Source organism: Nicotiana sylvestris, chromosome 11, assembly GCF_000393655.2.
Source record: "Nicotiana sylvestris chromosome 11, ASM39365v2, whole genome shotgun sequence".
Taxonomy (NCBI): domain Eukaryota; kingdom Viridiplantae; phylum Streptophyta; class Magnoliopsida; order Solanales; family Solanaceae; genus Nicotiana; species Nicotiana sylvestris.
In genome coordinates this window covers 47,554,003-47,570,183 of record NC_091067.1, presented here as the reverse complement: position 1 = coordinate 47,570,183, position 16,181 = coordinate 47,554,003, and the positions used below count along the sequence as shown (strand labels likewise).

Here is a 16,181-nt window from a genome sequence, read left to right as displayed (position 1 = left end):
ATAAGTATGTATGAACTTGAGAGACTCTTTTGGGATAAAAAAATAAAATAAAAGATAAATAGTAATTTCGCTAAGTTGAGTAACAATTTGGGAAAGTAACTCATTGCCTGTATCATATTTTCCGTTGAATTATCTTGCTTGATTTCGTTATTGGATTATTTTCAATATTCTACAACACCAATCCCTTTGAATCGACCTTGTCCTCGAGGCTGGGATGGAAAATGGGAAATGAAAGGTTGATGAAGTGTCAATTTGTATATTAATTTTCTTTCTTGATTCTCTTATGTCAACAGTAGATGACTACGTGAGTTCTCACAATTGTATAGCAACATTGATTTTGCAAGGATGACTTTGATACATAGATGTTAACGTCCCATAAGGAGAAAAAACAACCATTCGCTTTTAGTGGAAAGAATAAGGATATAATCAAACTCGCAGCTTCCCTGCCTGCACTTAGGCAATTTCTAACATTCAGCAGTCAGCAAGTGCAATAAGCTGATCAACCACACTAGGATCTGCTAATGTACTTGTATCCCCAAGCTCATCTAAGCTCTTTGAAGCAATTTTCCTCAAAATTCTTCTCATTATTTTCCCACTTCTTGTCTTTGGAAGTCCCGGTGCCCAATGGATCTTGTCCGGCGCAGCGAAAGCTCCAATCTGACATATGATATTTAAGCTCTATTAATTATTCATGCAGGCTTAAGTGATTTGCAAAAGTTATTGCAAACATCATTATCCAATCTTGTGAGGTTGGTCTTGTTACATGATCAGTGTAGTTTAACCTTTTATAGCAGGTCAGTTATCATTTTGATTGAGTTACCAATGAAGGTATATTATAGAAACTTACTTGTAATTATCTTATGAGTGACATGATTTTGTAAAAATATTATTTACAGTGTTAATGCATTGAGCTTAAATCTCATTAGTATATGAGGCTAAGGGTTCAGTCCCATTAAGAGCAAATCAAAAGATTGAATCTCCCTCTAAGATCATATCTGCATCAACATATTTAACAAGACAAAATCATACCTTTTCTCTCACAACCTTTATAAGGCTTTTTCTTAGTTCCTCGCTATATGGAACACCTTCGGCCAAGGTAACAAATGCGTATATCCCTTGTCCTTTAACCTGACATAACATTTTCAAAAACAGGATTACACTTCTGAAAAAATTGCGATAATCAATCCTTATGTAGCACACAAAGAATGAGGGTACCTCATGTTCCACACCAACTACAGCAGCTTCAACACACTGAGGATGTGAAACTAGAGCTGATTCTACTTCAGCTGTGCCAATTCTGTGTCCACTGTTGCAATGCATTTGAATGTACAATTAAAGGGAAAAGTGAAAAAAATTAAGTCATTTTTTTATTACCCCTTTTCTCCCACAAAAAGATTGTTTTTTTTTTTTTTTTTGTGCTCCGTTCCAAACTCCCCTAAATTGAATCTAATTCTCTATAGTATAATGTTATCTGCAGTATTCTTAGTTCTCTTACTGGGTAATATTGAAACCAATAAATTGGATAAGGAATTAGAAGGCGAGAAATAAAATATGAAAAGTACATACATATATATAAAGTGAAGGAGAATAATACCTGACGTTAATAACATCATCTACTCTGCCAGTGAGCCAGTAGTAACCATCTTTGTCCCTAAATCAAGCGTTTATACATGAATATGATCACTGAAATTCCAAGTTATACAGCAAACATGGAATTAAATCTTACTGTAAAGTTCTAAATGTTCAAAATATTGACACGAGCAGGACTATAGCAGGCAGAAAATTACCTGTTGCAGCCATCACCAGTAAAATAATATCCAGGGAAAGCACTAAAGTATGTGGTCTGATATCTTTCATGATCCCCATAGAGTGTTCTGAATGCCGAAGGCCATGAGCTTTTCACACATAAATATCCACTGCACTCACCTTCTAGCTCAACACCCTTCTCGTCCACTATTACCGGCTGCAATCATAATATTACAAGCATCAACATCATAATATGATGGAGGAAAGGCCAATGACCATTGATTTAAAAGTGGTCTTTTCATTTTTATGGAAAATTCAGGGGGGGGGGGGGAAGTAAGACAATCATTTCGGAATAAGAAAATTTATATGATTCTAAACATAGTGGTAATCCTTAATAGGTCTTGTTATAGGTACCTGGACACCAAAAAATGGTAATGTAGCAGAGCCAGGTTTCTGCGGCCAAGCTCCTGGTAATGGTGTAATCTGCAAGGCAACGATTAAGATCCTAATTAGGCGATTAATGCGTGCAAAAACCTAAATGATAGATTATATGGACCAGAAATTATTGGATGTTAGGTTATAAAAAGCCATTTCCTAACATGTTTCTTTTTCTTACGATTGGGTAATTAGACAGGTATATAGGAAGAAAGAATTTGATACATATTTCATTATATAAAGATAAAAAGCAAATTGAAATACCATGAAGCCTCCAGTTTCCGTTTGCCACCATGTGTCAGATATAGGACATCTTCCGTCTCCTACGACATTGGAAAACCACCTGCCCCACAACACAAATAAATATTGTAGTTAACTACTCCCTTCGGTCCAAAATAAGTGATTTTTTGGCTTTTTTCTTGAGGTCCAAAATAAGTGATTTTTCCAAATTTCAAGAATGAATTAATTATTTTTTTCCTACATTGCCCTTGGAGTAATTAATGTTGGAGTATGTGTTAGGAGCGTTTATGTGAAGAGACAATAAAGGTTAATATGGTCAATTTCATTGCCAATTAATGTTAAAAGGTGAATTTCTTAATATAGTGTGAAAACAACCAAAAAATCACTTATTTTGGACTGGAGGGAGTATTTCTTAAAAGTTCTCATATTCAAAGAAAATTAATACAAAATAAAAGATCTGTATATAGGAAAAGATAGAAACCTCCATGCGCTCGGATTGATTGGCTCACCAACACTTCCCAGCACCCGCAAAGATTTTCTTGAATACCGAGTGACATACTGCAAATACATTTATGACAAATGTTTTCATGAATACAGAGAGACATATCACAAATACATTTTATGAAGTAAAAAAGTGAAACAAAAAAAATCATTGATACACTAGTATAGACATTTGCTTGAGTTGGCAAGAACCCTTAGATCTCAAGCTCATGCACCCTAAATATTTTGAGGTATATGTGTTCTTACGACAGTTTTTCTGCTTAAAGATTACAATCTACTGTTTAATCTGGTATATCGCCTTGTGAAGGCTTCCATGTTCACTTTCCATCTCTAAGGTGTGTTGGGTACGAAGGAAATTGTTTTCCTAGAAAATATTTTCATGAAAAATGAGTGGTTTTATCACTTATTTTCTCCTATTTGGTTGGTGAGCGAAAAACTTTTTTCCGAAAAATATTTTCTAGGGTTCGGTTAGAGAGTAGAAAATAATTTTTTATGCTACTCCCTCCCCCCCCCCTCCAAATACCCAACGTTTTTAGGACTCTATTTCTTCAAGAATATAATTTTTCCTTTAAAAATCCACACAAACCCAAAGTAATTAATGTGCTGCTTTACTTTTTCTACGCAAAAACAATATTGAAATTTGTTCTCCATAACTAAAAGGAAATACTCTTTTTTTATTGAAAAAGAAAGTACTCTTTCTACAACATGACAAAAAAAAAAACTCATTTTGTTGAAATGAAAGAAAATATTTTTACTAGCTATATCATTTTGTTGAAATAAAAGAAATACTACATCATTTTGTTGAAACAAAAGAAAATATTTTTTACTAGCTATATTATTTTGTTGAAATAAAAGAAAATATTTTTTACTACATCATTTTGTTGAAATGAAAAAAAGAAAATAATTTTTCTACATCATGAAAAGAAAGTACTTTTTTTGTTAAAATGAAAAAAAAAATACTTTTTTATATCATGAAAAGAAAATACTCATTTGTTGAAATGAAAAAAAAAAGTACTCTATCTATAGCATGAAAGTAAAGTATTATTAATAATATTTCTATTTAGGGTGGGGGGTGGGGGCGGGGGTGGGTTGGTGGGGATGGGGAATAGGGGGGAAGTTTGAAAAAGAAGTTTGGAAATTATTTTCCCTTCTCTTAATAGGGAACATATTTTCCTCCAATTGGAGTAAAATGAGTTCATGAGGAAAATATTTTCCAAACCATTAAAACCAACCAAACATGGAAAAATTGGAAAACATTTTCTGAAAAATGTTTTCCTTTATACAAAACACACCCTAAATCATATCAAAGTGTTTGGTTCTCTTTGCTATGCAACCAAATGAAGCTATTCTAATAAGTTCTCTTCCAAAGTAATCCTTGTTGTTATGATGGGATATTCATATAAGCTGTTTAATATCTCTACAGGATGCTTCTTTGTGATTAGAGATGTGTCCTCCAGAGAATCAGTCTTCCCTCTAAAGTTTCCCATCCACGTTTTTACAACCAATGCAGTCTGGTACACCTCCATATTTTTCCCCCTTCTTCATCCATACCTACTATTGTTGTTGATGATACTTTCCCTTCTATTTCTCCTATTCTATCTCTTGCACCTTCTTCTAGGGACCTAGATATTAGCAATGCACTTAATTAAGATAATGCTTCCCAGAATGAACCTGAACATACATCCAGAGGCGGAGCAAGGATTTGAACCTTATGGGTTCGGGATTATAGTCCTTTTAAGTTACTGGGTTCTAAATTAATAATTTGTCCATATTCATTGGACTTTTTAATACAAATACAGGGTTAAAATAAAAGTTACTGGGTTCGGTCGAACCCGCAACCAACACTGTGGCTCCGCCCCTGCATACATCTACAGATACATATATTTCTCATCATGACTCTATGGATACATTGCCGATTCCTATCCAACCCTTGAGAAGGTCGAATAGTCTAAATCCACAATATGGCTCACAGGTTCAGCCCATATCAACTACTCCTATATTTTCCCTACTTATAGAGCTCTTTTATCTAAACCTTCTTCAGTTCCTGAGCCTACTTTCTATGAACAGCCAGGTACTGGCAGTACTAGGTTCAAGCTATGAAACACGAGATTCAAGCACTAATTGACAATCATACTTGGAAATAGTTGATTTACTTGCAGATAGAACTCGTATTAGATGAAAGTGGGTGTAATGGTAGTGTAGCAAGATTCAAAGCAAGACTTGTAGCTAAAGGGTCTACACAGCCGGAATGTTTACATTATCACAAGTCCTTCTCACCTGTTGTGAAAATGGTCACAGCGAGAAGTGTCATCTCTTTAGCTGCTAAATTTTCTTGGCCCCTTTTCCATATGGATGTCCACAATGCATTCCTTTAAGGTGACTTGGTAGAGGAAGTTTCCATGGTTATTACCACAAGGTTTTGGTAGCCAGGGGGAGCACAAGCTGTGTAGACTACTCAAAGCCTTATATGAATTGAAGCAGGCAAGCAGACAATGGAATTTGAAGCTTACCTCTACATTAATACAGTCTGATTTTGTACTAAGCAAGCTTGACTACTCACTGTTTACCTCTGCATTAATACAGTCTGATTTTGTACTATGCAAGCTTGACTACTCACTGTTTACCAAGAATGTGAAAATGACATTGTGATTGTATTGGAGTGTCATATATGTGGATGATCGTTTGATCACAGGCAGTAGCATGAAACTGATTCAGAAAGCAAAAGACATACTGAATCATAACTTCAAATTGACGGACCTGGGAGAATTGGTATTCTTATGAAGCAAAGAGATATGCCTGGAGGCTTATCTCAGAATGTGGCTTAGGGAGAGCACAGCTAGCTTCTACACCCTCGGAACAGAATCAGAAATTGAGAAGTATTGAGTTTGATAAGCACATTGGTATAGAAGATGAAAAGGATTTAGCAAATAAAAAAAGTTATAGGGAACGTCTATGAAAGTTAACAAGACCAGATATTTCTTTTGCAGTACGGAGCTTAAGCCAGTTTATGCATGCTCCAAAAGAATTACATTGCATGTGGCGAGATATGTTAAAGGCTGACCAAGTTTAGTACTCTTAATGAGTAGCAGGTGTTCAGATAAGTGCAAATTGTGATGCAGAGTGGGCTTCATGTGAGGCCAGTCACAGGTTATTCTGTTAAAATGGCAGATTCCTTGATATCTGGGAAGTCTAAAAAACAAAATACAGCCTCTAGAAGTTCAGCAAAAGCTGAATATAGAAGCTTGGTAGCAACAACAGCTGAGTTGAATTGGTATGGATCCATGGTCAGGTGAAGGAGTTAGGACTGAAAGTTGAACTGCGGACTGCCTATGGAGTTCATATGATAATAAGGCAGCCTAACAAATAGCTTCGAATTCAATGTTTCATGAGCGCATAAACCATATAAAAATTGATTGTCACTTTATTGGAGAAAGATTGCAACAAGGATTGATCAAAACAATCTACGTGACAAGCAAAGAGCAGGTTGCAGACATTTTGACTTAAGAAATTAGGGAAGCAACTACATATTGAGTTAGTGTCCAAGTTGGGGATGGTTAACATTTTCCATCACCCACCTTGAGGGGAGTGTTGAAATACATGTAGTTGTAGTGATGCATTATAACTGAATTAAGGGATTAGTTAGTTATGCAAAGTTAGTTAGGAGGTTAGCTGAAGTAGTTTGGCCATTAGCAGTTAATTATTTCAGCTTATTAGTCTTTGTATATAAACAGAAAGGTCTACACGTGAAAAGACTATTGAAGATATTTTCTCATTTTCACTCTTCCAGAACTTACTCCTCCTCTCTCTTCTAACTCTGATTTCCCATTTTTCTTAGCTCATGATCTGTTCCCTTTCCTTTTCAATATATACAATTGATAAACCTACCTGTAGCTATTTAATTCTCACATGATTTGGGAATTACACAATCTTAACACATTCTGTAAAAAGTATTCAATAAGGTCTTTGAAATTCTAGGAGACTTTAATAACATCAATTTTAAGCAATGAATGGTGATGGTCATTTTTTTTAAGTTTAACCATATGGTATTCCAAATCCACTATCCTAACTAATTCAGATTCGCCGTAAACTTATTTAAGGGGGAAGAGCTCCCTACAATAATTTTTTTTATTTTCAGGGCTCGTACCTAAGACCGTTGGTTAAGGATGGAAGGATACAATCCATCCCACCACATCCCGTGGTGGTATTAATTATTTTATTCTACCACTATGTACAACCAACAAGTTGTATATTACTTGAAACATTGACCAATAAAATGCAATACAAGTATAAAACTGTTGGGCTGTAACCTTACCTCATCTCCCTCGCGCATGAGAGACCTTACTAATGTGGGAGCAGTATAAAAAATTGAAACCTTGTACTTATCAACAATATCCCAACAACGTCCAGCATCTGGATAGTTTGGAACCTGCAATTATGAATAATTTTTAGAAGAAAAAGAATGACTTTCTCATGGAGAATATTTTCCTGAAAAATTATCTCAGTCTTTCTGCAATAAAGGCCAAGGTTATTCACTTAGTTAGGGTCTATCTGCTGTTCTATTTTACTAGCAACAAATACCTACTTCTACAACTTTGGCAACAGAATTATTAAAGAATGAAGAAAAAGAATTTACCCCTTCAAAAACCACATTAGTTGCTCCATTTAACAAAGGTCCATAGGTAACGTAACTATGTCCAGTAATCCAACCACAGTCAGCTGTACACCTACAAAACACATCAAAAAATAATTACCTAAAATATATCAATAAGGAAGAAAAGAATTGGAAATTGATGTGGCTCTAATAACCAAAGCAGGAAATAGGAATTTGATTTTGGTACTTCTATATTGCTTATTGGCCCTATTAGATGACATTCTTGCTGGTGACTTTAACTATGCAAAGCATAAGGCAGTAATTAGTGTATTGAAACGTAAAAGGAGTTCTAAGTCATTTTCAAGTGAGAAGATTGAAACAGTAAATTCTGAACTCAACTATTATGTATGAGGTGAAATGGTTCAATAGGTATAACTTTTCATGCTAAATTTTGTACATTGAGGGTGTGTTTGGTACGAGGGAAAATGTTTTCATTGGAATATATATTTTTTTTTAAATAAGTGATTTTCTCACTTATTTTCTGGTGTTTGATTAGGCGGCAGAAACTATTTTCGAAAAATATATAATTTAGACAAGTACTATATGAGACGAAATATGTAAGAGCGGGGGATGGTGGTAGGTTGTGGTCCAGAGGCCGGAGTGGACAAGTACATTGATCAACTTCGTTAAAATCTTTGGTGAGGGGTGGGGTGGGGTGGGGGGGGGAGCCTATTTAGTGAGGTGGGGAGGGACATAGGACGGGGAAGGTTGAGAAAGAATTTTGGGAATTATTTTTTCTACTTTTGGTAGGAAAGTCATTTTAAATAAGTTCATGAGGAAAATATTTTCCAAAACATTTATGTCAACCAACCATGAAAAAATTGGAAAATATTATCTCTAAGGGGTGGTTTGGTAGGATATATAAGAATAATGCGGAATAAGGTGTATTAGTAATGCATGGATTAGTAATGCAAGCATTAGTTGTGCATATATTATTTCTTATCTACTGTTTGGTGTGGTGTATTAAAATTATAATGCATTGCATAATTTTTAAGAAAAATAGTTGTTTACAAAAATGCCCTCCATATTCTCTAGCTTTAAAGGACTTTAAGGACAATTTTGTCTTTAGACATATTAATGCATGCATTAATAGCCTTGGTATTACTAATGTCATGGTTTTCTATGCATTACTAATGCATAGGATAATACCAAGTATGATGTATAACTAATACAAGTATTAGTTATACACATGTTGAAAAAATGTACCAAGCAAGGTATTAGTAATGCATAGAGCTAATGCTTGCATTATTTTTTCTAATACCTCCTACCAAACGACCCCTAAATAGCTTTCCAATGTTTGGCTAAGTTGCATTAATGTTTTTTTTTCTTTTGGTATAAGCATCTGGTATTCAAAATACACTAACCCAACTAATCCAGATTTGCCCCATGACTAAATTCATTAAGGTTAGTAAAGTGTGAAGGAAAGCAATGTAAGAGAACTATAGCGAAAAAATGACTTATGTCGTTTCTGTATTTGGTGCAAACTATTTTTTTCATAATAAATTTAACAATTTATGTCAATTAAATCGAATTTTAGATACTAAAAAAATCATTTAAAAAACTGAAAGTGTAAAACATCTTTATAGACAACTCAAATCATCGAGTTGTTAAAGGTATTGAAGGAAGAAATGGCTTGAACATACCAATAAATGTCTTTCGGTTTGTAGTCAAATGCATACTTGAACGTTGTCGCAGTGTATACCATATATCCTCCAGTTGTATGAAAAACACCCTTAACATCAACTTAAAGTCATCAAAATACTGAAATATATAAGAGAACAATTACTCCAACAATTACAAGCAAGAAATTGATTTCACCTTAGGCTTTCCAGTACTGCCACTGGTGTATAGCAAGAAAAGTGGATCTTCTGCATCAACCCATTCCACCTCACATGTAACTGGATATTTTGGAACTACATCCTGGATAAATAAATTAAGTCCAATATTAAATGATTAATAAGAATACGCAAAAATTGCATTTTAGTTCAGGTTTTATATTCCTTTTCTTTTTTCTTTTTCAATCGTTTAGGAGTCATAAGTTCTAATAGTAATAGTGTAAATTCCATCTGGTACCCGAACTAATGATTTATTGCACATAATTATCTTAACTAAATTTTGTGACGAGATATACCTACACAAAACAAAAGTAAGATCCACCGGAAAATATGATCATTCCTTACGAAATATTCCCTATATAGAAAAATATATACGAACTATTTAAAACCCCAATAAACCTAATAACCAGTGGCGGAGGTAGAATATTCGCTAAGGGGGTTCAAAAAAGAAAAAAGTTAAAAAGATTGTAGCTAGTGTAAATAGAACCAATGACCTTACAAAGGTTTTGAAACCTCTTGACTATTAAGCTATGCTTTTGAGCTGTGTTAAGGGGATTCAAAAACATAATATATAGAGGTAAAATACAGATTTTGCCTTGTATATACAATGTAATTTTTCGGCGAAAGGAGTTCGGGTGAACACCCTTCCCGCCCCCTAAATCCGCCCCTACTGATAACCTATATAAAAGGTTAAGTTGGTTTGTACAAACCTGCCACCAAATATCTCTTCCTTCAACCCATTTAGTCATTTCCTTCTTTAATGCTGATTCATTCTCAAAAGTCAAACACACATCTGCAAGGGTGAAAACAAACTGAAATTAGAAAAATAGATGGAGGGGAAAGTAAAAAGCGTAGAGAGTGGCAAGGATCTTCAAAATCTTAATGTTTATCCATGAGCCTGTATTGTTAAGAGTGGTCTAGTTGACATTAGTTGCTATGCTGGAAACTGGGGCTATGTGCCAGATTCTAGTTTTTCTCTCGTACATATTTTTACTTGGTAAATAAAAGTATTGTTTACCCAAAAAAAAAGAGTAGAGACTTCGTGAGGATTCTATTCAAAACTTGGACTTGATGGATTTTGTTTTTAAAGTTTTGCGTTAGCTAAATTTTTTATGTTATTCACATATATATATTCATGAAAATACTGAACTAACCCGTAGCTAGCAATAAGTATTTATTATGTTTATTTACTGACCTATATTGATGCCATTTTGGGCAGATTCAATTAAGGCTGCATCAACAATATCTTTGAGAAAAATAGTCTTGGGTCCTCTCCTAACTGCATTGCATGTTATGACAACCTTAGGTTTGCAATCCATAATCCTCTGAGCAATAGATTCTGCTGAGAACCCCGCAAACACTACCTGTAGTAAAAATACAACTTGAATTAGTTGTAATTTCTTCAATATATCTTATACTCACTGATATGGTTTACACAATCAATACAATTTAACTTGCTGGAGGAAATTACTTGCTTTATTTTCAAGTTTACTATAGTTTCATTTATTATGGGTAGTCATATTTAATTGCCATTAACATGACATTATAATGTAAAAAGTTTTTACACTGTTAATGTAAAAAAGTTTACAGCTAACTTTCTGTTATATACTATTTATTGTATAAGAATTTGGTTGTGTAAATTACAGCTAACTTTCCAGTTTATGGATATTACAATGCGCGATTACTATCCATCTAGCTTTACGATTTTGTATTGATGTTCCATCTTATTTCAACGGCATAAGAAAGAGCTCCATCCATTTTTGGAATATCGTACTATGTTAAAAAGTAGTTTTTGATAATTAACCTCGCAGAGAAAAGTAGCTTTTTATAAATATTTTCCTTGAATTAAAATTTACCCGCCAACATAAAAAGAACTGTAAAAGAAGCATTGACAAAATATAGAAAATATAAAAAGTCTAACCTTTCAATAAAGAAATAGTTAAAAGGACATGTTAAATCATAAAGGTAAACTTGGTAAGAATTTGGAAACAAATTGAGGAAAGTAGGACAAAAATTGCAGGGATACCACAATAAAAGAAATACGGTGTTAAGAAAAAAATGATTTTTCTAAAACTTGATTGGTTTGGATTTATTTATTCGTCCTGTTTGATCTTTATATTGAGAAAAATAATTAGTAGTCACAATCAAGCCTACTAAACTCATATGGTGGGGTGGATCTGAGCTGTTTGGCTATTATATAAATCAAACATGAAGTAGCCAACTGACCCTTCTTGTCCTTGAAGAATAGATAAGTAACTATTTTAACTCACACTCTGTTCTAAATAAACTATAAATATTCAGATGCTTTTGTGTAGTTCAGTCTAAATAAATTATTTTTAATATCGATAAACTAGAAGAAAAATAGCTATAAATTACCCCGTTATTACTTTTTGACCCAAAAAAAAAAGGAATTATACATTACCGAGTGAATAGCACCAATTCGAGCACAGGCAAGCATAGCAATAGGAAGCTCCATAAGCATGGGCAAGTAAATGATAACCGGATCACCCTTTCCAACTCCAATATCTTTCAAATAATTTGCTAGCTGTTGCAAAAGAAAATCAAGTTTTCTATCAGGAGAAGCTTGTAAAAACAATAATTTAACATTTCGTTGGTTTTCTCATGATTGTGTTTATACATTTTCTAGATCTTTTTTAATAGAGTAAGCCACCTGTCAGGGATTTGAAAAATCACTTTCCCTTATTATTATTTTAGACTGATGTGACCTATAGGTCACAGGTTCGAATCGTGGAATCAGTCACTGATGTTTGCATCAGGGTAGGGTAGGCTGCCTACATCACACCGCTTGGGGTGTGGCTATTCTGCGTAAACATGGGATATTTTGTGCACTAGATTGCCCGATGTAGCATTTTGACATTGAGTATGACAGGTTTAATTATATCTACAATGTTAACAAACTAATTTTGCTATAGATAAACTGCCATTGCAGGTCATATTTGTATAATTGATATTGTAAAAACAATCATTATAATTAAATAGAAGTTAAACTCAAATTACATTAATTACTGTTCCTTACTTTGAAGAATATGAAAAGAGAAGTTAGTAAATAAAAAGAGAAATAAGAGTGAAAGAAAGATGAAAAGAGAAACCTGACAAACTCTGGCCAATAATTGGTTGTATGTGAGAGAGGCATCATGACCAGGTTCATTCCCTTCCCAGTAAATTGCAATTTTGTCACCATTTCCACCTTTTATGTTTCTGTCCAAGCAGTTGTAGCATATGTTTGTTTTACCACCTTTGAACCACTGTTGTCAACCACATAAGATATTTTAATAATAATACACAAGATTTCCTGCACAACATTTATTAGAAGGCTAATTAATAGGTAATAGCATACTAATTTATTTTGAAACGTCTGGTCCATTATCTTATCAAAGTTCTACATAAATACAATGAGATCTTCCCAGTAATGAAATCAGACAATAACAACTTGAGAAATCAGTAAGGCAAAAAAGAAGACTTTAAAATATTTAGGGTAAGTAATAAACATGACATTTTCTTGGGGTGAAAATTGTTTACATCTCCTAAGTTTGCTTTAAAAATTAAACTCTTCCTCCAACTTTGAAAAATTATCATTCTACTCCTCATATTAAAGGTGACTTCTTAAAATGCCTATTTTACCCTCTATAATTTTAATCTGTTATTTTATTCTTTAGTATAATGATATTTTTTTATTTTAATTTATGTTATCGAATTACCTATAGACAAATTTAAAAAACTTTTTTGAAGTAAAAAAAAGTGAGAAATAGTTGTCAAGCATATAAGTTAATGATGTTCAATAGTGAAATAAATGAGAAAAATAAAAAATTACTATAAATAATTTACTCGTATCAATAATTTTATTAGTAGCAATCAAAACTCAATAATTTATAAAAGGGAAAATAAAAGAGAACAAAAATTTTAGAAACTATACAATGCAGGTAATAAAAATAATAATGGGCGTAAAATAGAGGTAAATTTTATAATAAGTTTGCAAAAACTAACTATTTACACTTTACATGAATTTAATTATAATTCAAAAAAAATCTAGTAACAACAATCAAAACTCAAAAATTTATATACACATAGAGAATAATAAAAATAGTGAAACTTAAAATCACACACACATTGACATACACTATATGCATTTTAATACACATAATATTAAAATAATAATAATAATAATAATAAATAAATAAATAAAAGTAGCAAAACATTTTGTAAAAAAATTCATAATATAATTATTTTATGTATAATGTTAGTGAACTTAGATTAAATTATATAATAAGATATAATATTTTCAACTTATGAATAAATACATGCATTAAAATACATCTAAATAATATAAAAAAGGTATTACATATATGGACAGTTGAAAGTTTCAAGGGTAAAATAGACATTACATGGGATGAAAGGAGGAAAATGACAATTCTTCAAAATTGGAGAATGAATTTGATTTTTAAAGTAAACTTGGGTATTGCAAATGATTTTCACCCCATTTTCTTGGGAACTAATTTGAATGTCTAAAATTAGGCTCTATGTCATTATTGCGTGATGGTTGTGCAATGAGTTATTAATATGGATCAAGTGGATGATCGTAAATAGACACAGACGTAATAATTTAATAGCTTATTATAGGAAGTACTTTATCACTATTTGAAAATCATATTTTTTTGTCATAAGCCTCGTCTATATCTTTAAAGACTTTTTAATTGTATATTTTTATTCCAAAGAAACAAATATAGTAAAAATTTCGAGAAAATAAGAAATAAAAATAAGAGTAATGGTGCAATGTCAAAAAGTAGGGGCATAATAAAAAGACCAATTTAACCCTTTAGCTAGTCTTATGAATATGGGAGGTTGGGAGATTTTGAGGTTCTAACTAGTAGATTACCGAGGTGTTTATGACATATGTATCAATGTATATACACTAATACTTTCAAAAACTTTTACACTATCATCAGTATAATTTAACATATTTAATTATATTTTAATGCTTGTTTTTTAAGTAACTAATTTCATCTATTATGAACAATTTCATAATGTAGAAGTAGGGATTAAAATGTGGAGTAGTCACATACCTCAATATTTATTTTCCCCTTGCGAATGTCCAGATTCTCAGTGTAAACAGGTTGACCCCATTTCTGTTTCCAGTAGAACTCCGACGCAATGTCGGACCAGAATCCGGCTGGATCCTCAACTGACCTACCATACTTCTCCCCATACTGTCACAAAATGATGATATGTCAATCCCGAAAGATCAAAAAGCAAGTAAAATGCACTAATTGTGGCAAATTCAACAATGATTTCAGAATTCAAATATTGATAGAATCATCAACTCAGAACTCACAAAGTCTAGATTCAGATCAATACAATGGGGGGAAAAGATGAAGAAAGGGAACCTTTTGTATAGAAGAAACATGAGCCTGTCGAGAGAAATCTTCAGTGGGAAAGACTAAATTAACCTCCTCAGATGCAAGAGCTTCCCCGAGGATGACAGAGTTCTTTGTTGAAGGAGCCATAGAAAAAGAAGAAGAATTGAAGGAATACTTCAATTGTAATTGCTATGACTAATAGTACTAATCAATAGATGTAGTGGCGTTTCAGCTTTGGTCGGGCCAAAAAGAAAAAGGCCCCTTATTGTACCTTGAATTAAAAGAGATCTGCAGTCAAATATGGCAGGCTTAAATATTAAAAAAATACTCCTACTATTTATGAGGGGAATGGGCATTGATTTGGATTAATTAAGTCAAACACATAAAAGAGCTTGATGAATAAGAAATGTTAGAGCTCATATCTACTAATCAGCAAATTAAATACTTAGCATATATGAGCGCACAAAGCACGATTTGGACAAGATGGTTGGAGACATGAACTATGGAAAGAGTTGGGTTTTGCAGAACATGGTAGCCAAATCTGCATAAAATTATTACCAATACTTGCCCCTTATTTAGCTTCAATTGATTCGTCATCACTTCCTTCCTATTCCTCAGGTTAATTGTATTTGCTTGAATATGTTTGTATATGTTATTAATATTCATAACACAGCAAGATTTAAATAAAAGTTACTGTAGTATATAAAAGGAAAAACCACATAGCTTGTTTGAGCCCTCTATATTCATGAGGATATTGACGGGTAGATCAACAATACTATTTTCCTTTGTCTTTTTCTTCTATCTAGATCTATGTTGTTCGAATTCTAAAAAAATATAATGTTGCAGGATTCGAGCAACATGGACCTCTAGATTGAACAAAAATGATGATCTAAAGTCAAACTTGATAAAAGGCCTTATATATATATGCTGTAACGGATCCTTTTGCACATATCTTAATCATTCACCCGGTTATTGTTGGCTCTCACTACTGGAGATACTTGATAACTCAACTCATTAAGATTCATATAATATTTTATAAAAAATATATATTGACGGTTAAGATAGTGCTTTTATAAATTCTTATAATCTAATAATCTCAATTTTGTCTCACCAAGTAGATATCAAAATAATTTCACACATTTTGAATAATTTAACTCTGTTTTGAAGTGATAATTTTATCCACTTTTATAAGAAATAATTAACTCCAAAATATATTATCAAAGTATATTAAATTATTCATTTTCATATATTGCATATTTATTATAAATTTTGATTATTTATCTCCATAACTTCTATCACATTCCAAAAAATAAAGTATAAAATATAATTTTCTTTATTAATAAATTTATAATATGTAAATAATATATAAAAATAAATAATTTTGGGGCCTTCAACTTT

The 16,181-nt window shown here is 32.6% G+C and overlaps 1 protein-coding gene across 2 annotated transcripts; it reads right to left on the bottom strand.

The window, feature by feature from the left end:
- Positions 1-236: 236 nt before the first annotated feature.
- On the bottom strand, positions 237-15,434 carry LOC104216940 (acetyl-coenzyme A synthetase, chloroplastic/glyoxysomal-like). Of its 2 annotated transcripts, XM_070162510.1 has the most exons (19): positions 15,342-15,434; positions 14,811-15,071; positions 14,490-14,633; positions 12,519-12,674; positions 11,831-11,953; positions 10,604-10,772; positions 10,119-10,201; positions 9,392-9,493; positions 9,217-9,305; positions 7,556-7,646; positions 7,235-7,348; positions 2,903-2,979; positions 2,446-2,524; positions 2,161-2,229; positions 1,788-1,963; positions 1,595-1,651; positions 1,216-1,306; positions 1,030-1,128; positions 237-657 (listed from the first exon to the last, which is right to left on the bottom strand). In XM_070162510.1, exons 2-19 carry the CDS (start codon positions 14,928-14,930, stop codon positions 472-474), a joined length of 2,025 nt encoding a protein of 674 aa, XP_070018611.1. In that variant the 5' UTR covers positions 14,931-15,071; positions 15,342-15,434; the 3' UTR covers positions 237-471. The 2 variants fall into 2 exon arrangements, with proteins under 2 accessions (XP_070018611.1, XP_070018612.1); XM_070162511.1 differs by lacking the exon at positions 15,342-15,434 and having other exon boundaries at positions 14,811-15,094.
- Between the last annotated feature and the right edge of the window lie 747 nt (positions 15,435-16,181).